This window comes from Prionailurus viverrinus, chromosome A2 (assembly GCF_022837055.1).
Source record: "Prionailurus viverrinus isolate Anna chromosome A2, UM_Priviv_1.0, whole genome shotgun sequence".
NCBI classification, from domain to species: Eukaryota; Metazoa; Chordata; class Mammalia; order Carnivora; family Felidae; genus Prionailurus; species Prionailurus viverrinus.
In genome coordinates this window covers 154,055,059-154,082,672 of record NC_062562.1, presented here as the reverse complement: position 1 = coordinate 154,082,672, position 27,614 = coordinate 154,055,059, and the positions used below count along the sequence as shown (strand labels likewise).

Here is a 27,614-nt window from a genome sequence, read left to right as displayed (position 1 = left end):
CTGAATTTCCTGAGGGGAAAGTTCTCATATGTTTTTTATCTCTATTCTTTGTTCTCTTTATTTTTATTTTTATTTATTATTTATTTATTTATTTATTTTTGAAGAGAGAGAGAGAGAGAGAGAGAGAGAGAGAGAGAGCGAGAGCACATGCACATGAGCAAGGGTAAGGCAGAGAAAGTGTGAGAGAGAATCTCAAGCAGGCTCCGTGCTGGGCACAGAGCCTGATGCAGGGCTGGATCGCACAACCCTGAGATCATGACCTGAGCTGAAATCAAGAGTTGGACCCTTAACTAACTGAGCCACCCAGGCACCCTTTTTTCTCTTTACACACACACACACACACACACACACACACACACACACACATACACACACACACACACACACATTTTTTATTTGATACTTAGAGAAAATCCCTATGAGGTAGGCAAATATTATTACTTTTATTTGTCAAATTAAGAAACTGACCTCAGAAGGGGGACCTGGGTGGCCCAGTTGGTTGGGTGGCTGACTTTGGCTTAGGTAGTGATTTCACAGCTCATGAGTTCCAGCCCTGTGTCAGGCTCTGTGCTGATGGCTTGGAGCTTGGAGCCTTCTTCAGATTCTGTGTCTCTCTCTGCCCCTCCCTGCTCACACTCTGTCTCTCTCCCTCTCTCAAAAATAAATAAACATTAAAAAAAAAAAGAAACTGACCTCAGAAAAGAAAAGTGAAGAATCCAAGATTCTAAGGTGAGCATAGTTGACTCTTGAACAACACAAGGGTTAGGGGCACTGTGGAGTTAAAAATCTATGGGTAACTTTTGACTCCTCAAAAACTTTACTAATAGCCTGTTATTGACCAGAGGCCTTACTGATAACATAACCAGTTGATTAACATAGATTTTGTATGTAATATGTATTATATACTGTGTTCTTTCAATAAAGTAAGCTAGAGAAAAGAAAATGTAATTAAGAAAATCATAAGGAAGAGATGGAGTGCCTGGGTGGCTCAGTTAGTTGAGTGTCCAACTCTTGAATTCCCTTCAGGTCATGATCCCCAGAGTTGTGGGATCGAGCCCTGCATCAGTCTCTGCACTGAGCATGGAACCTGCTTGAGATTCTCTCTTTCCCTCCACTCTCTCCCCTGCTGTCTCTCTAAAAAAAAAAAAAGTCATAAGGAAACATTTATACATACATTTATACACACATTTATAGTACTGTGCTGTATTTATTAAAAACAAATCCACATTTAAGTGGGCCTGCATGGTTCAGATCCACATTGTTCAAGCGTCAACTGTAATCTTTTTTTTTTTTCCAGGCAAGGCTTTTTAAAAGTTTTAATTCTAGTCTAATTAATGTACATTGTTGTGTTACTTTTAGATATACAGTATAGTGACTCAACAATTTTATACATTGCTCGTTTCTCATCATGATAAGTGCACTCTTAATTTCCTTCACCTATTTCACCCATCTCCCCACAAACCTCCCCTCTGGTAACCATCAGTTTGTTCTCTATAATTAAGAATCCGTTATTTTGTCTCCTTTTTTCTTTGTTCATTTGTTTTGTTTCTTAAATGCCACATATGAGTGAAGTCATGTGATACTGTCTTTCTCTGACTTGTTACTCTTAACATTATACCCTCTAGATGTACCCATGTCATTGCAAATGGGAAGATTCACTCTTTTTGATGGCTGAGTATTATTCCACTGTACTTATACACCACCTTTTCCTTATCCATTCATCTATGGATGGACACTTGGGTTGCTTCTATAATTTGGCTTTTGTAAACAATGCCACAGTAAACATAAGGGTGCACATATCTTTTCAAATTAGCGTTTTGGTATTCTTTGCGTAAAGACCTAGTGATGTGATTGCTGGATCATGTGGTAATTCTATTTTTAATTTTTTGAGGAATCTTAATACTGTTTTCTATAGTGACTGCACCAGTTTGCATTCCCACTAACAGTGCTAGAGGGTTCGCTTTTCTCCATATTCTCACCAACACTTGTTGTTTCTTGTAGTTTTTAAAAAATGTTTATTTATTTTGAGAGAGAGAGTGAGTGCCTGCACATTTGTGAGTGGGGAAGGGGCAGAGAGATAGGGAGAGAGAGAGAGATTGAGAGTGAGAGAGAGAGAGAGAGAGAGAGAGAATCCCAAGATACAGGGCTTGATCCAATGACTGTGAGATCATGACCTGAGCTGAAACCAAGAGTTGGACACTTAACATACTGAGCCACCCAGGCTCACAAGAAACACTCTGTTTCTTGTGTTTTTGATGTTACTCAAAATTAACTATAGTGAGGATATATCTCATTGTGGTTTTGATTTGCATTTCCCTGATGGTGAGTGATGTTGAGCATCTTTTCTTGTATCTGTTGGCCATCTGGATGTCTTCTTTGAAGAAATGTCTGTTCATGTATTCTGTTGTTTTTTAAATTGGATTTTTTAGGGTTTTTTTTTTGGTGTTGAGTTGCATAAATGGTTTATGTATTTTGGATACTAACCCCTTATTGGATATGTCATTTGTGAATATCTTCTCCCATTCAGTAGGTTGTCTTTTAGTTTTGTTGATTGTTTCCTTCGCTGTGCAGATGTTTTGTATTTTGATGAGGTCCCAAAGTTTATATTTGCTTTTGTTTCCCTTGCCTCAGAAGACATGTCTTGGAAAATGCTGCTATGTCACCGTCAGAGAAATTATTGCCTGTGCTCTCTTCTAGGACTTTCATGGTTTCAGGTCTCACAGTTAGGTCTTTAATCCATTTTGAGCTTATTTTTGTATATGGTGTAAGAAAGTAGTCCAGTTTCATTGTTTTGCATGTAGCTGTTCATTTTTCCCAGCAGCATTTGTTGAAGAGACTGCCTTTGTCCCATTGCATACTCTTGCCTCCTTTGTTGAAGATTAATTGGAACATACAATTGTGAGTTTATTTCTGGGCTCTCTATTCTGTTTCATTGATCTTTGTGTCTGTTTTTGTGCCAGCACCATACTGTTTTGATTATTATAGCTTTGTAGGACATCTTGAAATCTGGGATTGTGATGCCTCTGGTTTTGTTCCTCCTTTTCAAGATTGGTTTGACTATTCAGGGGTTTCTTGTGGTCCCATACAAATTTTAGTATTATTTGTTCTAGTTCTTTGAAAAATGTTGTCAATATTTTGGTAGGGATTGTAGTAAATCTGTAGATTGCTTTTGGTAATATGGACATTTTCACAATATTTTTTCTCCCGATGCATGAGCATGGAATATTTTTCCATTTGTGTGTGTCATCATTTTGAAGCATAAAGTTCAGTGGCATTAAGTACATTCAGGATGTTGTCGTCATCCTGAACAGATACTCTATGAGGTGATAACTCCTCATGCCTATCTACCCCAAACTTCTGGTAACTTCTGCTTTCTGATTCTAAGAATTTGCCTATTCTCTATTTCATATAAGGGGAATTATACAATATTGTGTCTGGCATATTTCACATTGCGGCCTGAAACAGGTGTTCATTAATGCTCATCTCGCTGTGGGGTTTCCTTCGACTCATTGTAAGCCTCTGCACAACCAAGAATGATCGGCTGCCAATCCCATTGGTTCTTCTAAAACGGTGGCTTTTACTCTAGTCTCTTTCTTTCGCACAGCCACCTCCTTGCCCCATGCTCTGTGATTTCATCTAGCACAACACAGTCAGACAAATTGTCTTTAAACGTCAATACCACCCCTGCTGCTCAGGAGCCTTCAGTGCCTCCCACCTCCGCCCCTCACAGTCCCTGACTATGAGTGAAGTCCAGAATCCTCATCCCAGCATTTAAGGCTTCCTGTGACCTTTATCAATCAGCCTTTGCATCCTTAGATCCATGGCTAAGCGCAGACTTGAATAGGAGGAGGAAAGACAGAATACAAGGATGCTGGACATATGACAGAGCAAAAGGCATCACCAGAGAGGTGGGGAATGACACAAAGCAGGGACACCAGTGATACGGAGAAAAGTTGTAGGTTCTTACCAGGGCTGGCATGGCGGTTGGAGAGCCTATTCTTTTGTTTTTTCCTCTCCCAGCTTTATTGAGATGTAATTGTATAAGCTTAAGGTGCACAGTGTATTGATTTGGTACGCTTATATATCTCAAAATGTTAGCTGCCATAGAGTTAGTGAACACTTCTGTCATATCACGTAATTACCCTTTCTTTTTTTGTGGTGAGAGCATGTAAGAGCTACTCTCTTAACAAGTGTCAAATATATTACACAGTATTGTTACTGTACTAAATTACTAAATTGGAGAGACTCAATTCCCATAACAACTATGCTCCCTCCTCCGCCCCTCTCTGGTCTCCATCTTCTCTCCACATTCCACATCCTCCCCACCCCTGCCTCTTACATCCTTCTCCTTTTTCCCCCTTCCTTTTCCTCTTCCTCCTGCTTTCCTTCTCTCGCCTTCAGCGTGCAGCTTCCATCCACATGCCCATCAGAGGGTCTTGTCCATCTCCACCATTGTCTCTTGTGCGAGGGCCCTGGATACAGAGCTATAAGTCATTGACCCTGCCTTCAAGTCTGTTACACTCTGCTTGGTGAGATAAGGCTCACACAGCAAAGAATCACCCACAGAACAGTCAGATGTTAGAACCAGGTGAGTGGCATAGGCAACAGCATATAGGATTGGAGCAGAGAGGTGACCAGGAGCCAGGGCAGTTGAGCCCCCTTGAGGGGATCGCTGCAGCAAAAGTCAAACCCTGAAAGGAGAGGCAGCCTCAGGGGACGAAAGAGGAGGAATGGTGTGAGTCAAGACCAGAGGCAGGAATGTGCAGTGGATTTGGTCACGCCAGCTGTCATCAGAATGCCATGCAGAGGAGGCTGGACGAGATGGTATGGGCAGACCAGCCTGTGCAGCTTCACGGCACAGACATGGAGATGAAAAGCTCCGGGCACTGGCTAAGGAAGAGCCACACCACAGATGAGATGAGTGAGTCCACCAATTTGGCTTGTAGTCAAAGGTTCATGGCCAAATAATTTATGTGAATGCAACTTGTAATTCATTATGATTCACTGCAGACTCAGCATTCTGAATCTCCGGTTACACTCGGGAAGTTGAGGGGACCATAGTCACACATAAACTCGAGGGGGCATGTCAGAAAGGTAGATGGGCAAGAGTCAGGACTAGTACTTAGAAGACCTGGATAGCAGGCTGGCTCTGCTGCCACCAGCTCTGTGACCCGGGGCAAGTCACTTACCCTTTCTGGGCCACATTTTCTGTATTGGAAAAATTGAAGGCTAGGACTAGTTCAGAGGTTTTCCAATGATAAGTAGCCAGAGCCCCAACATGTAAAGCAGATGAAAGAGGACTGTCAGTCGCTCCCCTGTTTCCACAGTGACCTCTAGGAGCTGAGCCTAAAAGTCACTGGAACAGCAGTGTCCCTGGCTGGCTCTTGATCTAGGGGTTGTAAGCTAGAACCCCATGGTGGGCATGGAGATTACTTTTTTAAAAAGTCCCCGAGCAAGCTCCTTCAAACTGAAACTTTCTGTGACAACAAAATCCAGGATGCCTGGTTTACTGCTGGTCTCACCAGAGGGGACCTGTAATTTCAGGTCTGTTCATGAGAAAAGAATAGTTGGTTTTCAGCAGAGCACCCCTTGAAGCATTCCTAGCTTTATTTATTTATTTTTTTAAATATGAAATTTATTGTCAAATTGGTTTCCATACAACACCCAGTGCTCATCCCAACAGTCGCCCTCCTCAATACCCATCACCCACCCTCCTCTCCCTCCCACCCCCCATCAGCCCTCAGTTTGTTCTCAGTCTTTAAAAGTCTCTTATGATTTGGCTCCCTCCCTCTCTAACTTTTCTTTCCCTTCCCCTCCCCCATGGGTTTCTGTTAAGTTTCTCAGGATCCACATAGGAGTGAAAACATATGGTATCTGTCTTTCTCTGTATGACTTATTTCACTTAGCATAACACTCTCTAGCTTTAAATAACAATCCACCACTGCCCAATCATATATAACCCATCTTTGTTTATTTTTATTCAAAATATTTAATTAGCACTGACTATGGATAAGACTTCTGCGAATCACCCTAAAGACACAAAAAGAAGTCAGACATTCTATCCTTTTTCCACATGTATGCCAGTTTTTCCTTACACAATTCTCTTGCTATGAAAAATAATACTATTTTTCATTTCAATATGAAGTTTAAAAGAATCTTCCACCAGGGGTGCCTGAGTGGCTCAGCGGGTTTAGCGTTTGACTCTTGGTTTCAGCTCAGGTCATGATCTCACAGTTTCATGAGTTCAAGACCCATGTAGGGCTCTGCACTGACAGCATGGAGCCTGCTTGGGATTCTCTCTTTCTCTCTCTCTCTCTCTCTCTGCCCCTCTCCTGCTCGCTCTCCTCTCTCTCAAAATAAACAAACATATAAAAAAATAATCTCCAATCAGCTTTACAATTATACTTTTCATGTATCCTATTTTCCATGCTCAGCTCCACCATTCACCAGCACTGGTGAGAAGAGGAAGAGAAAAAGTGTTAGAGTCTTCAATTCAATGGGTTGGTCCTTGTCAGTGATAATAAAAAGCATGCAGAGGTGCCTGGGTGGATCAGTTCATTAAGTGTCTGACTTCAGCTTGGGTCACGATCTCACCATTCATGAGTTTGAGCCCCACAGCGGGCTCTGTGCTGACATCTCAGAGTGTGGAGCCTGCTTTGGATTCTGTGTCCCCTCTCTCTCTACCCCTCCCCCACTGCGCTCTGTTGCTCTCTCTCTCTCTCTCTCAAAAATAAACAAACATTTGTAGAAGTTCAAAAAGAACTTAAAAAAAGCATGCAAAGACTGACTGGCTGAGATGAACGTGCAGAAGCAATGATCTGTGGGACTGGTGAGGTGCACTCCTGGGAGTTGAGTGGTTCTCTCGCCCCACCACATTCCCAAGCTGTTCTTATTTTCTGTTCTCCAAAATACTAGAGAAAGCTTTGCCAGTCCTTAAGCCACTAAATCTAATATCCCTGTCCCTTTTCACTACCCCAGGAAAAAAGAGGAAGATTTGCAGACCTATTGGATGCTAAATATTTACGGACCACATTACAGATCTGGGTCATATGGTAAGAGTGTAATTATTTCAAAATGACTTCTCAATAAACACAAAGCTGACTTAAGTACATCCACTCTGTGCCACTGGACAGAAAAACCACAGGCTGACTCCAGCAATGTCTTACCTTTCCACCACCACCACCAACAAACCAATAAGTAAATGAACCAATTTTTTTTAAAGGAGAAAGAAATTGTCCATGACCAGTGTTTTATTTTTCATATGAGCTCATGTTCTAAACTTTTGTAGTCTGGGTTTTTTCCTCACCACATGATGGAAAGGGATCCTTTGGAGTCACCAATAATCAAATTCAATGGAATAGGCTATGGCAGTTTTCTTTGTACTTCACATCTCTGTAGCCATAACCTTGGGTCCAGAAAGATTTTCTAAACAAGATACAAAAAGTGCTACTACATTAAATTAGGAGCTCTGTGCTGTGAGATATGAACAATCTCAACTGGATGAAAAAATTTCTAAAATATGTACCAAATAAATCCATATACGTATTATAAATATCTCAAAAATTACAAGACTGGACAAGAAAAAGATACACAACCCAGTAGAGAAATGTTACCCTCTATCTCAACAAGAGACTTGAATAGGCATTTGACCAAAATTGTATTAAATAAACATATGAAAATATGCTCAACCTGAAAGTCACCAGGGAAATGCAAACTAAAACCAATGACACTGTTACATATCCACTGGAATGGCTAAAATTGAACAGATTGACTACACCAAGTGTTAGGAAGAATATAAAGTAAGTGGAGTCACACGCTGTTGACTGAAGTTCACGTTAAAACCACTTTGGGCAACCGTCTAGAGGTATTTATCACAGTTGAAAATAAGCACAGCCTACAGCTCGGTAAGTCCACGCATATGTTTCCACCTAGCGGAAATGCATACATATGTTTACCACAATATATTTTTACATGAATGTCCATAGCATGATTTTATTTGTCACAGCCCCAAACTCTAAACAGCCCACAATTCCATTAACAGTATAATGGATAAATAGTGTTACATTCATAAACTGGAAAACTATGCAGTAATGGAAAGGAGATAACTAGTTATCTCCATTCAACATTGCTGAATCTTACAAATGTCATAACGAGCAAAAGAAGCCAGACACACAGGTACGTATTATGCAATTCCATTTATATAAATAGAGAAAGCAGACAAAACTAATCTATAGTGTTTCAATCCAGAAAAGTGGTTGTCTATCTGCTTTTCCTGGATGTAATAATTGTTAATAGGTTCGTATGTCACCTCCTAAGATGTTAAGTTTTAAAATATTCTTAATATTTGGAAATTGAACTCAAGCTACTTGAATAACAAGGGAGAGTATTATAATTACTTGTGGGGTGTTTTTTGATATTTCATTGTGAAAATTTTCAAATGCACACAAAATACAGGATACTGTGATGACCTGAAACTGACCTGTCACCCAGATCTGACAGTCATTGATAGTCACTTATTATTGCTTCAGCTGTTTTCCTGTGCTGACATATTTTCAAGAAAGCCCAGGCTTCATGACATTTCAACCCCAGATACTTTAAGACTCTCAATTACTTGAGGGCCTTTTCTTAGAGACTCCAATTCTACAATCAACCGATGACAGAGATGAACAGTCATCTGATTAAGATCAGCCAATACCCAGAACATTTGTGATTTTCCCTGGTTGTCCCTTTATATGTCTTTTACAGCTGACTTTTGCAACAATTTCTGTAAAACTGAGAGGGGGCAAAAGGGGAGTTTCTGAGAGGCTGATACTATTCCTTTTCCTGACTTTGATATATGAACTTTTATATAACTCTATATCTCAACAAAAATATTTATTAAAGAATAGACAGAATAAAGACAGGAAGAAAACATAAAGCAAAAGCAAAACCCTTCTGTTCTCCTCTCGTGGCCTGCTAAAGACGTTTGGGGATAGGCAGGATTCTAAAGATGAACCCCCAAGATTACCAGCTTCCATTGATTTAATCACACATTAATTTGGGTGCTCATGTGAAAGGACTGCATAGATGTAAATAAGGTTATGGGCCTTAAAATAGGGAGAGTATCCTGGATTAAGCAGGTGAGCCCAATCCAATCACTTGAGTTTTTTTTAATTCATTTATTTTTAAAATTGATATCCTAGTTAGTTAGCATTTAGTGGAATAATGATTTCAGGACTAGAATCCAGTGATTCATCCCCTACATATAACACCCAGTGCTCATCCCAAGTGTCTTCCTTAGTGCCCCTTGCCCATTTAGCCCACCCCCCTGACTCACAACCCCTCTAGCAAACCTCAGTGTGTTCCCTATAGTTAAGAGTCTCTTATGTTTTGTCCCCCTCCATTGTATTATTTTTGCTTTCCTTATGTTCATCTGTTTTATATCTTAAATTGCACATATAAGTGAAGTCATATGATACTTGTCTTTTCTCTAATTTCACTTAGCACAATACTCTCTAGTTCAATCCACGTTGTTGCAAATGGCAAATGGCAAGATTTCATTCTTTTTGATTGTTGAGTAATATTCCATTGTGTGTGTGTATCTATATATCTATATCTATATCTATATCTATATCTATATCTATATCTATATCTATATCTATATATCTTACATCTTTATTCATCTGTTAATGGACATTTGGGCTCTTTCCATACTTTAGCTATTGTTGATAGCACTGCTATAAACATTAGGGTGCGTGTGCCCCTTCAAAACAGCACATCTGTATCATTTGGATAAATACCCAGTAATTCAATTCCTGGGTCACAGGGTAGTTCTATTTTTAATTTTTTGAGGAACCTCCATACTGTTTTCCAGAGTGGCTGTACAAGTTTGCATTCCCACCAGCAGTATAAGAGAGTTCCTATTTTTCTGCATCTTCACCAACATCTCTCGCTGCCTGAGTTGTTAATTTTAGCCATTCTGACTGGTGTGAGGTGGTATCTCATTGTGGTTTTTATTTTATTTCCCTGATAATGAGTGATGTTGAGCATTTTTTCATGTGTCTATTTGCCATCTGGATGTCTTCTTTGGAAAATGTCTATTGATGTCTTTTGCCTATTTCTTCACTGGATTGTTTGTGTTTTGGGTGTTGAGTTTGATAAGCTCTTTATAGATTTTGGATACTAACCCTTTATCTAATATACCATTTGCAAATATCTTCTCCTAGTCTATTGGTTGCCTTTTAGTTTTACTGATTGTTTCCTTCACTGTACAGAGCTTTTTATCTTGATGAAGTCTCTATAGCTTATTTTTGTTTTTGTTTCCCTTGCCTCTGGAGACATGTTGAGTAAGAAGTTGCTGCGACTGAGGTCAAAATTGCTGCGGCTGAGGCCTGCTTTCTCCTCTAGGATATTGATGGCTTCGCGTCTTACAGTTAGGTCTTTCATCTGTTTTGAGTTTATTTTTGTGTATGGTGTAAGAAAGTGGTCCAGGTTCAATCTTCTGCATGTCACTGTCCAGTTTTCCCAGACTCATTTGCTGCAGAGACTGTCTTTATTTCGTTGGATATTCTTTCCTGCTTTGTCAAAGATTAGTTGGCCATATGTTTGTGGGTCCATTTCTGGGTTCTCTATTCTGTTCCATTGGTCTGAGTGTCTGTTTTTGTTCCAGTACCATACTGCCTTGATGATTACAGCTTTCTAATACATCTTAAAGTCTGGAATTGTGATGCCTCCAGTTTCAGTTTTCTTTTTCAGGATTGCTTTGGCTATTTGGGATCTTTTCTGGTTCCGTGCAAATTTTGGACTTGTTTGTTCTAGTTCTGTGAAAGATGATGGTGTTATTTTGATAGGATTGCATTGAATATGTAGATTGCTTTGGGTAGTATCGACATTTTAACAACATTTGTTCTTCTAATCCATGAGCATGGAATGTTTTCCATTTTTTTGTGTGTCTTCTTCAATTTCTTCCATAAGCTTTCTATAGTTTTCAGTGTATAGATTTTTCACCTCTTTGTTTAGGTTTGTTCCTAGGTATTTTATTGGTTTTGGTGCAATTGTAAATGGGATCGATTCTTTGATTTCCCTTTCTTCTACATTATGGGTGCATGGAAATGCAACTGATTTCTGTGCATTGACTTTTATATCCTTCAACTTTGCTGAATTCATAGATCAGTTCTAGCAGGTTTTTTTGTGGAATCTTTTGTTTTCCATATAGAGCATCAGGTTGTCTGCAAAGACTAAAAGTTTGACATCCTCCTTGGCTGATTTGGATGCCTTTTATTCCTTTGTGTTGTCTGATTGCTGAGGCTAAGTCTTCCAATACCATGTTGAATAACAGTGGTGGGAATAGACATCCCTGTCGTGATCCTGACCATAGTGGAAAAGCTCTCAGTTTTTCCCCATTGAGGATGATATTAGCAGTGGATCTTTCGTATATGACTTTTATGATCTTGAGGAATGTTTCTTATATCCCTACTTTCTTGAGGGTTTTTAATCAAGAAAGGATGCTGTATTTTGTCAAATGCTTTCTCTGCATCTATTGAGAGGATCATGTGGTTCTGGCCCTTTCTTTTATTAATGTGATGTATCGTGTTGATTGATTTGTGGATAGTGAACCAGCTCTGCTTCCCAGGTATAAATCCCACTTACAATAGTGAATAATGCTTTTAATGTATTGTTGGATCCGGTTGGCTAGTATCTTGTTGAGGATTTTTTCATCCATGTTCATCAGGGAAATTGGTCTGTAGTTCTTTATAGTGGGGTCTTTGTCTGGTTTTGGAATCAAGGTAATGCTGGCCTCATAGAATGAATTTGGAAGTTTTCCTTCCATTTCTATTTTTGGGAACAACTTGAAAAGAATAGGTGTTAACTCTTCTTTAAATATTTGATAGAATTCCCCTGGAAGGCCATCCAGCCCCAGACTCTTGTTTTTTGGGAGATTTTGAATTACTAATTCAGTCTCTTTAGTGGTTATGGGTCTGTTCAAATTTTCTATTTCTTCCTATTTCAGTTTTGGTAGTTTATATGTTTCTAGATATTTGTCCATTTTTTCCAGGTTGCCTAGTTTATTGGCATAGAGTTGCTCATGATATTCTCTTATTATTGTTTGTATTTCTGCAGTGTTGATTGTGAGCTTTCCTCTTTCATTCTTGATTTTATTTATTTGGGTCCTTTCCTTTTTCTTTTTGATCACACTGGCTAGGGGTTTATCAATTTTGTTAATTCTTTCAAAGAACCAGCTCCTAGTTTCATTGATCTGTTCTACTTGTTTTTTGGTTTCCATAGCATTGATTTCCTTGCTATTCTTTATTCCCTGTCTCCTCTGGTTTTGGGTTTTATTTGCTGTTCTTTTGCCAGTTTTTAAGGTATAAGATTAGGTTGGGCATCCGAGACCTTTCTTCCTTCCTTAGGAAGGCCAGGATTGCTATATAATTCCCTCTTATGACCGCCTTTGCTGTGTCCCAGAGGTTTTTGACTGTAGTAGTATCATTTTCATTGGCTTCCATGTGCTTTTTAATTTCCTATTTAACTTCTTGGTTAGACCTTTCATTCTTTAGTAGGATGTTCTTTAATCTCCAAGTATTTGTTGTCTTTCCAAATTTTTTCTTGTGGTTGATTTTGAGTTTCATAGCATTGTGGTCTGAAAATATGTACAGTGTGATCTCAATCTTTTTGTACTTATTGAGGGCTCATTTGTGTCCCAGTATGTGATCTATTCTGGAGAATGTTCCATGTGCACTTGAGAAGAATGTATATTCAGCTGCTTTAGGATGAAATGTTCTGAATATATCTGTTAAGACCACCTGGTCCAGTGTGTCATTCAAAGCCATTGTTTCTTGTTGATTTTCTGCTTAGATGATCTGTCCATTGCTGTAAGTGGCGAGTTGAAGTCCCCTACTATTATGGTATTGTTGCCAATTCTTTATATTTGTAACTAATTGATTTCTGTTTTTGGGTATTTCACATTGAGGGCATAAATATTTACAATTTTTAGATCTTCTTGGTGGATAGACCCCTTAATTATGAAATAATGTCCTTTGTCTCTTGTTACAGTCTTTATTTTAAAATATAAATTGTCTGATATAAGTATGGCTACTCTGGCTTTCTTTTGGTGACCATTAGCATAATAGATATTTCTCCATACCCTTACTTTCAGTATGAAGGCATCTTTAGGTCTAAAATGGGTCTCTTGTAAACAAGATATAGATGGATCTTGTTTTCTTAAAGATTCTGTTACCTTATGTCTTTTGATTGGAGCATTTAGTCCATTGACATTTAGAATGAGTACGAAAGATATAAATTTATTGCCATTGTGTTGACTGTAGAGTTGGAGTTTCTGGTCATGTTCTCTGGTCCTTTCTAGTCTTTGTTGCTTTTGGTCTTTTTTGTTTCACTTCATCTTTTCTCCTCTCAAAGAGTTCTCCTTAAAATTTCTTGGAGGGCTGGTGTAGCGGTCATGGACTCCTTTAGTTTTTATTTATGTGGGAAATTATGTCTCTATTTTGAATGACAGCCTTGCTGGATAAATAATTGTTGGCTGCATATTTTTTGATTCAGCACATTTAATATATCCTGCCGCTCCTTTCTGGCCTGCCAAGTTTCTGTGGATAGGTCTGCTGTGAATCTGATCTGTCTTCCTGATAAGTTGACTTTTTTCCCCCTTACTGCTTTCATGATTCTTTCCTTGCCTGAATATTTTGTGAATTTGACTGCGATATGCCTTGTTGGTGGTCGGTTTTTGTTGAATCTACTGGGAGTTCTCTGTGCATCCTGGATTTTGATGTCTGTGTCTTTCCTCAGTTTAGGAAAGTTTTCCACTATGATTTGCTCACATAAATCTTCTACCCCTTTTTCTCTCTCTTCACCTTCTGGGACTCCTATGATTTGGTTATTCCTTTTTAATGAGTTACTAAGTTCTCTAATTCTTATATCATGCCCTTTTGCTTTAGTTTCCCTCTTTTTTTCTGCTTCATTATTCTGCATAATTTTGTCTTTTGTATCACTAATTCACTGCTCTGCTTCATCCATCCTTGCTACTATGGCATCCATTCGAGATTGCATCTCAGTTATAGCATTTTTCATCCTGACTAGATTTTACCTCTTTTATCTCTGCAGAAAGGAATTCTATGCTTTTTTTTTCAACCCCAGCTAGTATTCTTATTATTGTGGTTCTAAATTCTAGTTCAGACATCTTAGATATATCTGTGTTGATTAAATCCCTGGCTATTATTTCTTCCTGTTCTTTCTTTTGGGGTGAATTCCTTCTTTTCATTATTTTGGAGGAAAAAAAGAATTAATAAAATTAAAAAAATTAAAAACAACACAAAAAATCAAATAAAGGAAGCTAGATCCTAGGTGTGTTTTGGTCTGGAGTTGAAAGAAGCTTGATGGAATAGAGAAAAAGGGGAAAGAACAAAAAAGAAAGAAAAAGAAAACATTTTAAACTTTAAAAAAATGTATAGAATAAAATAGAATAAAATGAAATGGAGAAAGTAAAATAGAATTAAAAATTACCAAAAAATGTAAAAAAAGTAAAAAAATTTTTATGAAAACAGAAAATAAAAATATTTTTTCTCTTTCTGTATCCAAGAATAAGAAAAGAGAAAAACAATGAGTAGATGGATCAGTGAACAGAATGAAATCTGAATGAAATTACATCCAGTTTCTACTAGAAGCACTATATAGTCTGTAAACTAAGCAGGTGAAGAGACTTGTTGTCATCCTCTAGGGCTTGGTTGCTGCATTTGAACAGGGCTTGGTGTAAGAGCTCTGTACTCCAGTAGGTGGCACTGCTTAGCTTATTGCGGTAGATTGGTGTGGTGTGTGTGTACATGTATGCACAGGTGTAGGAGAGGTGAAAATGGCATCACACAGTGACCCAGTGTGTAGCATCAGAACTCTGCCCTACTCAACCAGCCATCAGGCACCCCTCCTTTATCTCCAGCTTCCATCCACTTCCTGCTTCTCCACTGTCCGTGACCAAGCTGTCAGCCTGCCAGGTGGCACTGCTTCCTAAATTTTATCTCAGATGGGGCTTTGTTTCCAAACCTCTCACTTCTGAGGGCCCTGCAGTTTGGGCCCGCCCTGACCCTCTGGGGGAGGGTCTTGCTGAGCAATGGCCAGGTGCCAGCTTGACTCTGCGAACACTTGTGCAACGGCAACACTGCAGAGACCCAGAGACCCAGAGACTTTTCTGCCCCAGAAAAAGTTTGCATGATTGTGTAGCATCAGTGGTTCAGGGACTATGGCAAATCACAGCACACAACTGGCACCAGGTGTCACCACATTCTGTTGTCCTTGTTCCAACACCAGCAAAAGTGGCTGTTCTCCAGGGTCCACGAGGACCTTTTCCTGTGGGGAGGCCACACAGCCTCTACCAAATGTCCTCTCAGCAGGGGAACCGCCTCTCCCTGTGTGGCCCAAGGACCCTTTGGACCTTGCTACCAGTTCCTGGGGATTTGCCCTTCCCACCAGAGCACCGCCACATATTGGGCTGAGGACTTTCCAGTGCTGCTCTGCCCTATTTATAGAGTCCTAATGGTATTGAAACCCTCTCCTTTCTCCTTTATCCCTTTCTTGTTCAGACCCTTCTGGGTGTTTCCACTCTTTATTTTTCTCTCCATCTGCTTTTTGGGGGGAGTGATTTTCCTATACCTCCCCACATCTCTGTACTCTCTCCACAAACTAAATCAGCTCCCAACCCTCCATGGCTTCTTTCTTTCCCCAGTTCACTTCTCTGCACTGTGTATCTGCCAAATTCTGTGGCCCAAGTTATGCAGATTGTTGTGTTAATCCTCAGATCAATTTTCTAGGTGTGCAAAATGGTTTGTTGCTGATCTAGTTGCATTTCAGGGACAAGAGAAGCAGAGAACTTCCATGCTCCCCCGCCATCTTGGCCCTGCCCCCTCCCCCAATAAGATGCTTTAAAAATCACAAATGACTGCTTTGTAATTCTAAGAAAAGGAATTGTTTTGAAATTTTCTGGAACACCCTACCTATTCTTAAGGAGTCATACAAAAATGAAACAAAGTACATAGAGTATGACATCAAAATGGAAGACTCCAATCACTTGGGTTTTTAAGAATAGAGTGATTTTTCCAGTTGGAATCAAAGATGGAGCAGAGAAGAAAGCAAGAGGTGAGGTGGGTTATTCCAGGGCCTGAGAAGGATTGGGTCCACACTCACTGACTGAAGACAAGCAATGAAGGAAGCCTGCAGAAGCTGAGAGCAACTGGTCAATAGCAGCAAAGGAGGGGCACCTGGGTGGCTCAGTCAGTTAAGTGTCTAACTTCAGCTCAGGTCATGATCTCACAGTTCGAGCCCCACATGGGTTTCTGTGCTGACAGCTCAGAGCATGGAGCCTGCTTTGGATTCTGTGTCTCCCTCTCTCTCTACCCCTTCCCCATTCATGCTCGCTCTCTCTGTCTCTCTCTCTCTCTCTCTCTCTCTCTCTCTCTCTCTGTCTCAAAAGTAAATAAACATTAAAAAAGAGTAAAAACAAATAGCAGCAAGCGAATGGAGAGGAGTTTTCCAGCCCCATGGAGAAAATTCTGCCTAGAATCTGGAAAGATTCTTCCCCCCACACCTAGAAAGGAATACAGCCCTGCCTACACTTTGATTTCTGTCTCCTGAGGCTCTGAGCAGAGAAATCAGTCAGACCCATACAACTTCTGGCTTACAGGACTGATGGAATAAATGTGTATTGTTTTAAGCAAACAGTTTTGTGCTTCAAACTCCATCACTGACTGTGGGGTCCTCTGGGATCTGGTTCTAGGCTGTGTTTGCAAATCCATTTCCCACTCCAGTTCCCCTGCACACCTCCCCCAGGCTCCATGAGATAGGTGAGACTTGCCTTCCATGCCCTTCCCACCCAGTGCCTCCTGTCCTGACTGCTAGAAGAGAGTGGGCGTGGGGGGCTTCTATCCCCTTCTCTCTACTTCTGGTGGCACTGCCCCTCCTTCAGGCTGGTGGCAGCCATTCTAATGACTGGCTTCTCTCACTTTCAGGCTGGGAATTTCTTTCGCCTACTATGGAGTCATTCTGGCCAGTGCCGAGATGCTGGAGCGGGACTTGGTCTGTGGCTCGCGGTCTGAGGTGGTGGTGACTGTGGGGGACACAGAAGGGAGCCAGAGTCCCTGCCACTGCCACATGTTTGCCCCCTCTGACTACCAGACCATGATTATCAGCACCATTGGGGAAATTGCTCGTAAGTGTCTACCTCTGTGTATTGGGTCCCTCTCTGTGGCTTCTGCCTGGTAGAGCTGAACAAGTCCCCACATCTTGCTGACATGTCTCCAGTGCAGATTGGTATAGGGAGAAGTCTGGAGGAGTAGAGCTTTGAATTACTGTATTATATCAATTCTAGGATGCGTGTTTTCCTCTATGTTTTGACATCTCTGAAAGTGAGATGTGTCTTACAGTGGCATGTTAGATTTCAATTTGCAGCACTGTTTTTGTTTCAGTAGACATAAAATAATGGTACTTAAAAGTCAACAGAACCTTGAATTTGATGAAAAACAGTATAAACCATTTAAAATATAGGTCTAGCAGGGTTTCAATTAGTGATTGACCTACAAGTTGTAATAAGAATCTTGGGCATAAAATATCCTTTATATATATGCCATTGCTTTTCATTCTTGGACCTATGAGGAAAAAACATATTGAAGGGGAATCCTGAATTTGATGATCATGTTACTGGGTTTTGGCTGGAACACACATGAGGTTTGGATGAAGTTGCCTCTTTCTTAAATGACAGTGAGGAATCCTTGCCAATGTTGGTAAATGCATCTTGCTTTCAAGATTTCAGAAGTTGTTATTGTCATTTGCTTTCTAGTGAATCCTTTCAATATCCTGGGCATTAATTTCCTGGGAAGACGGCTGAGTCTTTCTATCACCATGGGATGTACAGCCTTATTCTTCCTTCTTCTCAACATTTGCACATCAAGGTATTTTCTCTCTGGTTGCTTCAGAACAATCTAGTTTTGTGCAGTGGCTTTAAGTTGGAGTTTCTTGACCCATAGTGTTCATTGGAGGAAAGAACCTTTCATGAGCAGAGTAGTGAATAGGCTGCTGGTCTGACTGGAATGGCCTTTCTGTTCCATGCTACCCCCACTTCCCTCTTCCACAGACCCAGCCCTCTATCAGCTATTCCAGGATATAGGTGCTAGTGCTGGTGCAATCATTGCACCCACCTGGATACTTAGGATCTTTATGCAAAGCTTCCTGGAATCTCAGGACTGTAATTGTTTACCAAATTTCCCAGACCATTATTAAGATACTTCAGGGAAACAGGTAATATACCTGTGACATAAAAACTTATTTCACTATTAATTTGCAATCCTTAAATGTCCTCAATTATAGTATGTATTGTTCTGCGAACTGCATTGGTTTTGGAGGGTGGTGGCAGAAGATGTGCTAATCTGGGATTGGGGGGCAAGCTGGAATTGCCCGCTTCGGGGAGGGGGGGACAGGAAGTTGGGTTAAAGGTTGGAGTCAGGCATTTACTTGAGGACCCCACAATCAGGCCAGTTGAGAAGCAGCACCTCCTGGGACTTGGTTATCTGTAGGCGTGTGTTAATACCTGTAATGCTCAGTTATGTAATGTGAGCACTTGTCAGTGCCATGGAAGGCCCTCCATACTGCCTTTCCTAACTTCTCTGGCATCTTGTTTCCTAGTGCTGGCCTGATTGGCTTCCTGTTCATGCTGAGGGCTTTGGTGGCAGCCAACTTCAACACCATCTATATTTACACTGCTGAGGTCAGTTGTTGGGAGGGGCTTGGGTACACCAAGGCATGCAAGGTGAGCTACTGAGGATCTCTGTCCACAGACAATGCATCCTAGCTTCTTTTGACTTTGAATGATTTTCTAAAAATACCTCCTAAAAATGATACCAGGAGGTTTATTTGATAGCTTCCTCTGCTCCATAAAGTCTAGTGCAAGCCAGTCTCTAAGAAGAAATTTAAGACCTGCCTTTCTTGTGACACATGTAAAAAACAACTTATTGTCCTAGCACTATGCTATTTTTCATCCATCTGTTACTTGCAACATGTAGCTTAAGTTTGAATAAAATAGAAATAGCTTAAATTTGAATATGATATTCTTTATGAATTTATTAAATTAATACATCTATTTTATGCAAAGTACTACCTAAAGAAGCTTGAGAATTTCCTCATAAACACCCATACTGAAGAGCTAGTATTCCTAGAAATAAACGATATCTGAACAGGAAATTCAACCGTATTTTAACTGGTGTTGTCCTTCATTGAGCTAGAGAAAATTGCACTACAGGAACTGGTAAAGCTGTGCTCATTTTCTTTTCTGTCTTTCCAAGTTTTTATTTAAATTCCAGTTAGTTAACATACAGTGCAAAAATAGTTTCAGGTATATAATATAGTGATTCAACACCTCAATACATCACCCATTGTTCATCCCAACAAGTGCACTCCTTAATCCCTATCATCTATTTCACCCATCCCCCCCCCCACCTCCCATCTGTAACCATCAGTTTGTTCTCTATATTTAAGAGTCTATTTTTTGGTTTGCCTCTCTCTCTTTGCTCATTTGCTCTGTTAAATTCTACGTAAGAATGAAATCATACAGAATTTGTTTTTCTGATGGACTTATTTCACTTAAGCATACTACTCTGTAGCTCCATCCATGTCGTTGCAAATGACAAGATTTCAGTCTTTTCTATGGCTGAGTATTATCCCATTGTGTGTATATATATATATATATATATACAATTGTGTATGTATATATATATATATATATATATATATATACACACACACACACACACACACACACACACACACACACCATATCTTCTTTATCTCCTTCAGTCAGTGGACATTTGGGTTTTTTCCATAACTTGGCTACTGTTGATAGCACTGCTATAAACATTGGGATGCATGTGCCCCTTTAAATCAATATTTTTGTATTCTCTGAATAAGTACCTAGTAGTGCAATTGCTGGATCATAGGGAAGTTCTATTTTTAACTTTTTGAGGAACTTCCATATTGTTTTCTACAGTGGCTACATCAGTTTGCTGGGTTTTGGCTTCATTTCTTGTTCTTTTTCTAGTTCCTTTAGGTGTAAGTTTAGGTTGTTTGAGATTTTTCTTGCTTTTTGATGTAGCCCTGTATTGCTATATACTTCTTTCCAACGACCACTTTACTGCATTCCAAAGACTTTGGACCATTGAGTTTTTATATTCATTTGGTGTCGTGTATTTTTGTTTTTTCTTTGATTTCCTTGTGGACCCATTCATTCTTTAGTAGCATGTTGTTTAATTTCTGTGTATTTATGGTGTTTCCAAATTTCTTCTTCCAGTTTCATGGTGTTGTGATCGTAAAATTTGCATGTTAGGATCTCAGTCTTTTTGTATTGTTGAGGCCTGATTTGTGACCAGTATGTGATCTCTTCTGGAGAATGATCCGTGTGCACTTGAAAAGAATGTGTATTGTGCTGCTCTAGGATGAAATATTTTGAATCTGGTCCAGTATGTCATTCAAAGCCATTGTTTCCTTGTTGATTTTCTGCTTAGGTGATCTGTCCGTTCATGTAAGTGTGGTGTTGAAGTCTGCTACTATTATTGTGTTATTATCAATGCGCTCCTTGATATATGTTGTTGTTTTATATATTTGGGTGCTTCCACTTTTGTGGGCATAAATATTTACAACTGTTAGATCTTCTTGTTGGATTGTCCCCTTTTTTTATGATATAGTACCCTTCATCTCTTGTTATAGTCTTTGGTTTAAAATTTAGTTAGTGTGAAATAAATATTGCTACTCCATCTTTCTTTTGATATCCATTTGTATGATAAATGTTTACCCCTCACTTTGAATCCACAGGTATCTTGAGGTCTAAAATGAGTCTCTTATAGGAGGTTTATAGATGGGTCTAGTTTTTTTTTTTTTATCCATTCTGACACCATATGTATTTTTTTAAGTTTATTTGTTTTTGAGGGAGACCAAGACAGTATGAGTAGGGAAGGGTCAGAGAGAGAGGAGACAGAGAATCCCAGGCAGGCTGTGTGCTGCCAGCACAGAGTCTGGCTTGGGGCCTGAACTCAAGAAACCATGAGATCATGACCTTATCCAAAACCAAGAGTCAGAAGCTTAACCAACTGAGCCACCTAGGCACCACTGACACCCTGTGTCTTTTGATTAGAGTCTTTAGTCCATTTACATTCAGCGGAATTGTTGATATGCATTTAGTGCCATTTTATTACTTGTATTATGGTTGTTTCTGGGGTTTTCTCTGTTCCTGTCTTGTCTTTGTCACTTTTGGTCTCTCCTTTTCACTCAAATAGTCCCCTTTAATATTTCTTTCAGGGCTGGTTTAGTGGTCACAAAGTCCTTTAGTTTTTGTTTGTCTGGGAAACTCTTTATCTCTTTTTCTATTCTGAATGATAGCCTTGCTGGATAGTGTATTCTTGGCAGCAAATTTTTCCATTCAGCACTTTGAATATATCATGCTACTCCCTTCTGGCTTGCCAGGTTTCTATGGAGAGATCTGCAGCTAGCTTTATGGGTCTTTCATTGTAAGTTAGGAACTTCTTTTGTCTTGCTGCTTTTTAAGATTTTTTCTTTAACACTCTATTTTGCAAATTTAACTGCAATATGTCTTGGTATTGGCCTGCTTTTGTTGATTTTTTTTCACATCTGACAGATACATAGTGTGTTTTATTGAAAGAAACTAAAACCTCAAAATGTTCTCTGAAACAAATTGGTTAATCAGTCCCCACCTTTTTGCTTCTTCATGATCAGGAATCCTGCTGTTAATAAAGCTTCTATCTTCTTATGATTGCCTTCATGTTCCTTTTCATCAGGTTTTTTCCTTTCCTGTCTAAACAAAGAATGAATGTGTATATAGTCTTGATGGGAGAGAGTCAAAGTCAGGATTTTGTCCCATGGCCAAGAGAAAGCTCCAAGATATTGTCTCCAAGGTCGTATGTCATCTAAAATCATGGACATGTAATAATAAAAATGATGATATTGTTGGCTAACATTTATTAAAGTCCTATTATAGGTGGTAAATTAATGTGCCTCTTTCTTTCTTTTTAGCCTTAGTTATCCCTTTACTTACTAATGCGCCTAAGAAATGTTTACTGAATCACCTTAGATAGATGTCTGATTAGATTCATTCATTTATTGATACCTTCTCCCCATATGTTGGGGGTACAGCAGTGAACATAAAATATCCCTATTCTCAAAAAACTTAGATTCTAGTGGGGTGGGGGACAGACAATACGCAAATCTGCTTGTCAGGTAATAAGTGCTGTAAGGAAAAAAAAACAAAAAGAGGGAAAAAACAATAGTGATAGAAGCAGAGTAGGAAGCATTATTTAAAAAGTTTATAAGGGTGGTCAGATAGAGGAGAATTACAAATTTTTGTTTTGACGTTTTGGAATTGTTAAAGTTTCCTTTAGCAATTCCATAATTTGGACTCTAACTTGTTAAAGCTCTCTTGACATGCATTTGCACAGCTTCAGAGATGTACCTGGAGAAGGCAAATAATCTAAAGAAGCATGAGCATATGACCTTAGAGGTTACTTTGCTCTTAACTTGTAAAACAACATTTGTAGCCAGTCTAATGTCAATCAGCAAAGGTTGACAGATGATTCATCCGTGTTCGTACCATTGTTGGTCCCTGTTATTGTTTTTCTCCTCACATTTTATTTATGTATTTATGTATTTATGTATTTATGTATTTATTTATTTATTTATTATTTTAAAAATTTATAGCCAAGTTAGCATATGATGCAACAATGATTTCAGGAATAGATTCCTTAATGCCCCTTACCCATTTAGCCCATCCCCCCTCCTACAACCCCTCCAGCAACACTCTGTTCTCTATCTTTAAGAATCTCTTATGTTTTGTCCTTCTCCCTGTTTTTATATTATTTTTGTTTCCCTTCCCGTATGTTCATCTGTTTTGTCTCTTAAAGTCCTCATATGAGTGAAGACATATGATATTTGTCTTTCTCTGACTAATTTCACTTAGCATAATACCCTCCGGTTCCATCCACGTAGTTGCAAATGGCAAGATTTCATTCTTTTTGATTGCCGAGTAATACTCCATTGTATATATATACCACATCTTCTTTATCCATTCATCCATGGCTGGACATTTGGTCTCTTTCCATACTTTGGCTACTGTTGATAGTACTGCTATAAACATTGGGGTGCATGTGTCCCTTCAAAACAGCACACCTGTATCCCGTGGATAAATGCCTACTAGTGCAATTGCTGGGCCGTAGGGTATTTTTTAATTTTTTGAGGAACCTCTATACTGTTTTCCAGAGTGGCTGCATCATTTTGCATTCCCACCAGCAGTGTAAAAGAGATCCTCATTCTCTACATCCTTGCCAACATCTGTTGTTGCCTGAGTTGTTAATGTTAGCCATTCTGACAGGTATGAGGTGACATCTCATTGTGGTTTTGATTAGTATTTCCCTGATGAGTGATGTTGAACATTTTTTCACGTGTCGGTTGGCCATCTGGATGTCTTCTTTGGAGAAGTGTCTAGTCATGTCTTTTGTCCATTTCTTCACTGGATTATTTGTTTTTTGGGTGTTGAGTTTGATAAGTTCTTTATAGATTTTGGACTAACTCTTTATCTGATATGCCATTTGCAAATATCTTCTCCCATTCTGTCAGTTGCCTTTTAGTTTTACTGATTGTTTCCTTTGCTGTGCAGAAGCTTTTTATCACTATGAGATCCTAATAGTTCATTTTTGCTTTTGTTTCCCTTGCCTCGGGAGATGTGTTGAGTAAGAAGCTGCTGCAATGTGTTTGTTGATTTTGACAGGAGTTCTCTGTGCCTCCTGGGTCTGGATGTCTTTTTCCTTCCTCAGGTGAGGGAAGTTTTCAGCTATTTCCTCAAATAAATTTTCAGTCTCTTGTTCTCTCTTCTTCTGGGACTCCTATACTAGGAATGTTATTATGTTTGATGGAGTCACTGAGTTCACTAAGTCTATTCTTGTGTTTCATAATTCTTCTTTCTGTCCATTTTGTTCAACTTCATTGTTTTCAATTTTTTCTTCTGTGTCACTTACTCCTTCCTCTGCTTTTTCCATCCTTGAGTTCTTGCATCCAGTCGGTTCCCAGTATCAATTATGGCATTTTTCATCTCTGATTCTTCTTTAATTCTTGTATCTCTGTGGTAATGGCCTCCCTTAAGTCTTCCATTCTTTTCTCAAGCCCAGTGACTATCCTTAGAATCATTGCTAAATTCTTCATCAGGCATGTTACCTATATCTGTTTCACTTAGATATCTGGCCATGACCTTATCTTATTGTTTCATTTGGGATAAATTCCTCCATCTTGGCATTTTTGTCCAAATCTCTGCCTTCCTCTGTGCATTAGAAAGGCCTGTTATCCTTCCTGTTGTTCAGAGTAATGGCTTTGTGAAGAAGAGGTCATATGGTGTCCAGGCCTGGTGCTTCAGTAAGTGAGTGACTCTGGTGTTTGTTGTGTGCACTCTGCTGTTGTGTTTTGGTTGCTCTGTCCCTCAGGCCAGTCATCTGGAGAGGCTCTGCTTGCCTGGAGAGGCTCTGCTTGCCTGCTATGGGCAGTGTTTGGACCTTTGCCAGAATGTGGTGAGTTTAACTAGCTGTGCTCTGGTCTGCTTGTTAAATGAGACCTGATGCTGCTTCACTAGAACTGAAGCCTTGAAAAACTCCCTGGTTGGGAGATGTGGTGTGGATGGGGATTTGTGCTAGTCTTCTGGGGAGGACCCTGCCACCCTAGGACTGAGGTACACTTACCCAAGGAGGGCAGTACAGGCAGAGTGCAGGGGGAAGCTATGTTCATTTTCATCTCAGGAAATGCAAAAGTCTGTTTGTTCAGATTATAGATATGGCATGTCAAAACCATTAAAGCCACAGTGAAGAATACTCTTTTCTCCCCATACAGATAAAAATAGGAAACTGGCGTATTTGACATGAGTAATACAGTGTGTTTCTAAAGTTATATTTGAAATATTCAACTTAACGTATTTTGGGGCAAATTGATTTAAGAGGTCATTTCTGAGTGATCTTTGTGATACTTGTTGTCTAAAAAAATCAAAGGTATATACCTGAAGATGATTATCTTCTATTATCCCACCCAGAATTGTCAAAACATGAAGGTCATTTCTGAGTAATCTTTGTGATACTTGTTGTCTAAAAAAATCAAAAGTACATACCTGAAGATGATTATCTTCTATTATCCCACCCAGAATTGTCAAAACATGTAAAAAAGACTTTATTTTCATTGCTCTGATATCGTCACCATGTATCTGAATCCATTATTTTTAGTTATTTTCAGCCTCATTTTCCAGAAAAAGAAAAAAGCTTCCAAAAAAGGCACTCAACTCCTAGACCTTCTCTTATAAAAACGGTGGTTTCAGCTAGGCCAGAAAGCTTCTTGATTTTGTATTTGACAGATGCTACTTAACAAAATGTGACTGAGGAAAGGGGCTATGTGCTTTGCTTTAGTGAATGAAATAAAAACTACTGGTATTGTATAGCTTTGAGAGAAAATTCTTGAGTTTTGAAAAACCATTATTAGATTAAGTATTCTCCCTATAATGTGTTAAATACCATTTGCTTACTTTTGCCAGTTCCTATAAGAATTTGGAATTAATAAAGTCCAGATTAATGAAGTTTTATTATAAATGTAATAAAGTTGCATCAAAAAAGTAGATTATGCCATAAGATTCTTTTTTTCTTTTAAGTATGTTCCACGCCAAACATGGGGCTTGAACTCAGATCCCTGAGATTAAGAGTTGTGTGCTCTACTCATTGAGCCAGCCCGGGGCCCCAGGACATAAAATTCTGCAACAAGAATGTGATGAATGGTATAGCATGTACCTGGCACACTGGTCAAGTCTTTTCACTGTATCTGTATTAAAGGTTTCACTGAATCATTATTTGGGGAGGATTTTCTTTCCCTTCAGTAGAACCACTTTTTTTTTAAATTTATTTATTAAAACAATTTTTTTTAATGTTTGACAGAAAGATAGAGCATGAGTGGGGGAGGGGCAGAGAGAGAGGGAGACACAGAATCCGAAACAGGCTCCAGGCTCTGAGCTGTCATCACAGAGCCTGACGCAGGGCTCAAACTCACCGCGAGATCATGACCTGAGTCGAAGTCAGATGCTCAACAGACTGAGTCACCCAGGCACCCCATTTATTTATTTTTTAAATGTTTATTTGAGAGAGAGGAGGAGTGCAAGCAGGGAAGGGACAGAGAGAGAGCGAAACACAGAATCCGAAGCAGGCTCCAGGCTCTGAGCTGTCAGCACAGAGCCTGATGTGGGGCTCGAACTCACAGACGGCGAGATCATGACCTGAGTGAAGTCGGACATTTAACCAACTGAGCCACCCCAGCACCCCATTAGTAGAACCACTTTATACATTTATAGTTTTAAAATGGAAACCTTCTTTTTGATTCCAAAGGTTACCTTTTGAAATTATACTAGGAACATTCAATTAAACATATTTTGGAATTTGGTCATTTAAAGGATAATTGCTAAGTGTTTATCGTTTTTCTAATATTTAAGAATGCAAAGTTGTATGCCTGAGAACACACATGTCCTGTATCTCATATCCTGTATAGAATATCTGGTATTTGAGGGGCATCTGGGTGGCTCAGTCAGTTAAGCGTCCAACTCTTTAATTTTGGCTCAGGTCATGATCTCACCATTGTGAGATCAAGCCCCATGATGGGTTCCATACTGAGTGTGGAGTCTCCTTAAGATTCTCTCTCCCTCTCTCTCTGCCTCTCCTTTGCTCATGAGCACATGCTTTCTCTCAAAACAAAACAAAACAAAAACCAAAAAAAGAAAGAAAAGAAAAAAAAAGTCTCGTATTTGATATATACCAAAGCTAGGGAAGGGGACTTGGGAAGGAAAAAGTCCAAGCTAACTGATGCTTCTTATGCTCCTCTCTCCAGGTCTATCCCACAACGATGCGCGCTTTGGGGATGGGGACCAGCGGCTCCCTGTGTCGCATTGGTGCAATGGTGGCACCATTTATATCCCAGGTACAGTCCAGGAGTTTTTGTAGGGGGGGCAGGGGAAGAAGTCTAAAGTAGATGGGGAAAGATGCATTCCACGTCCTTTCAAGTTAAGGGTTTAATCAGGGATTTCTGTTTACTTAATGATTTTTCTTGAGTTGCTGTTTTCCCATTGTTTGGTGAATATGGGTTAGGGAGAGAGGCTAAGTAAAAGCTTCCAGGCTTGTAGCTGGTCAATAAACTGTATTTCATCTCATGCAGGGTTTGAATTTTGTGGGGCATTGTTGTGGGAAGATAGAAAAGAAATGGAGGATGCGAGGGGCTTGAGCAGTTGAATGACAGTTGGTTTGAGCCCTGACCCTATTCTGGGGCACAACTGAAAAACAGACTATAGACGTGCCCAGAGGCATTTGTGGGCAGCATAAGTCTAGTGCTAGGGCAAACCTAGTGCAGACTGGGATAAAAATCCAAAGGTGGCCTGGAATCATGGATGGACCCTTGTTTGAGGAAGGATATAGGCAGATATGGTGCTACACATGGTAATGTTTCTTCAGAGGGCTAAACAGCTGGCTCATCTGCCCTGGTCCTTCTCTTTTGGCCACAGAAATGGAAATCCACCCAAGCTGACT

At 39.6% G+C, this 27,614-nt stretch overlaps 1 protein-coding gene across 2 annotated transcripts in view; it reads left to right on the top strand.

The window, feature by feature from the left end:
• The window catches only part of SVOPL (SVOP like), a 68,554-nt gene that overhangs the window by 27,007 nt on the left and 13,933 nt on the right, over positions 1-27,614 (top strand). For both annotated transcript variants that reach the window (XM_047849484.1, XM_047849483.1), the window contains exons 9-13: positions 6,979-7,052; positions 16,986-17,185; positions 17,813-17,924; positions 18,655-18,736; positions 26,923-27,012. In XM_047849484.1, coding sequence (XP_047705440.1) covers positions 6,979-7,052; positions 16,986-17,185; positions 17,813-17,924; positions 18,655-18,736; positions 26,923-27,012 — 558 coding nt within the window. The remainder of the gene's footprint in view (positions 1-6,978; positions 7,053-16,985; positions 17,186-17,812; positions 17,925-18,654; positions 18,737-26,922; positions 27,013-27,614) is intronic.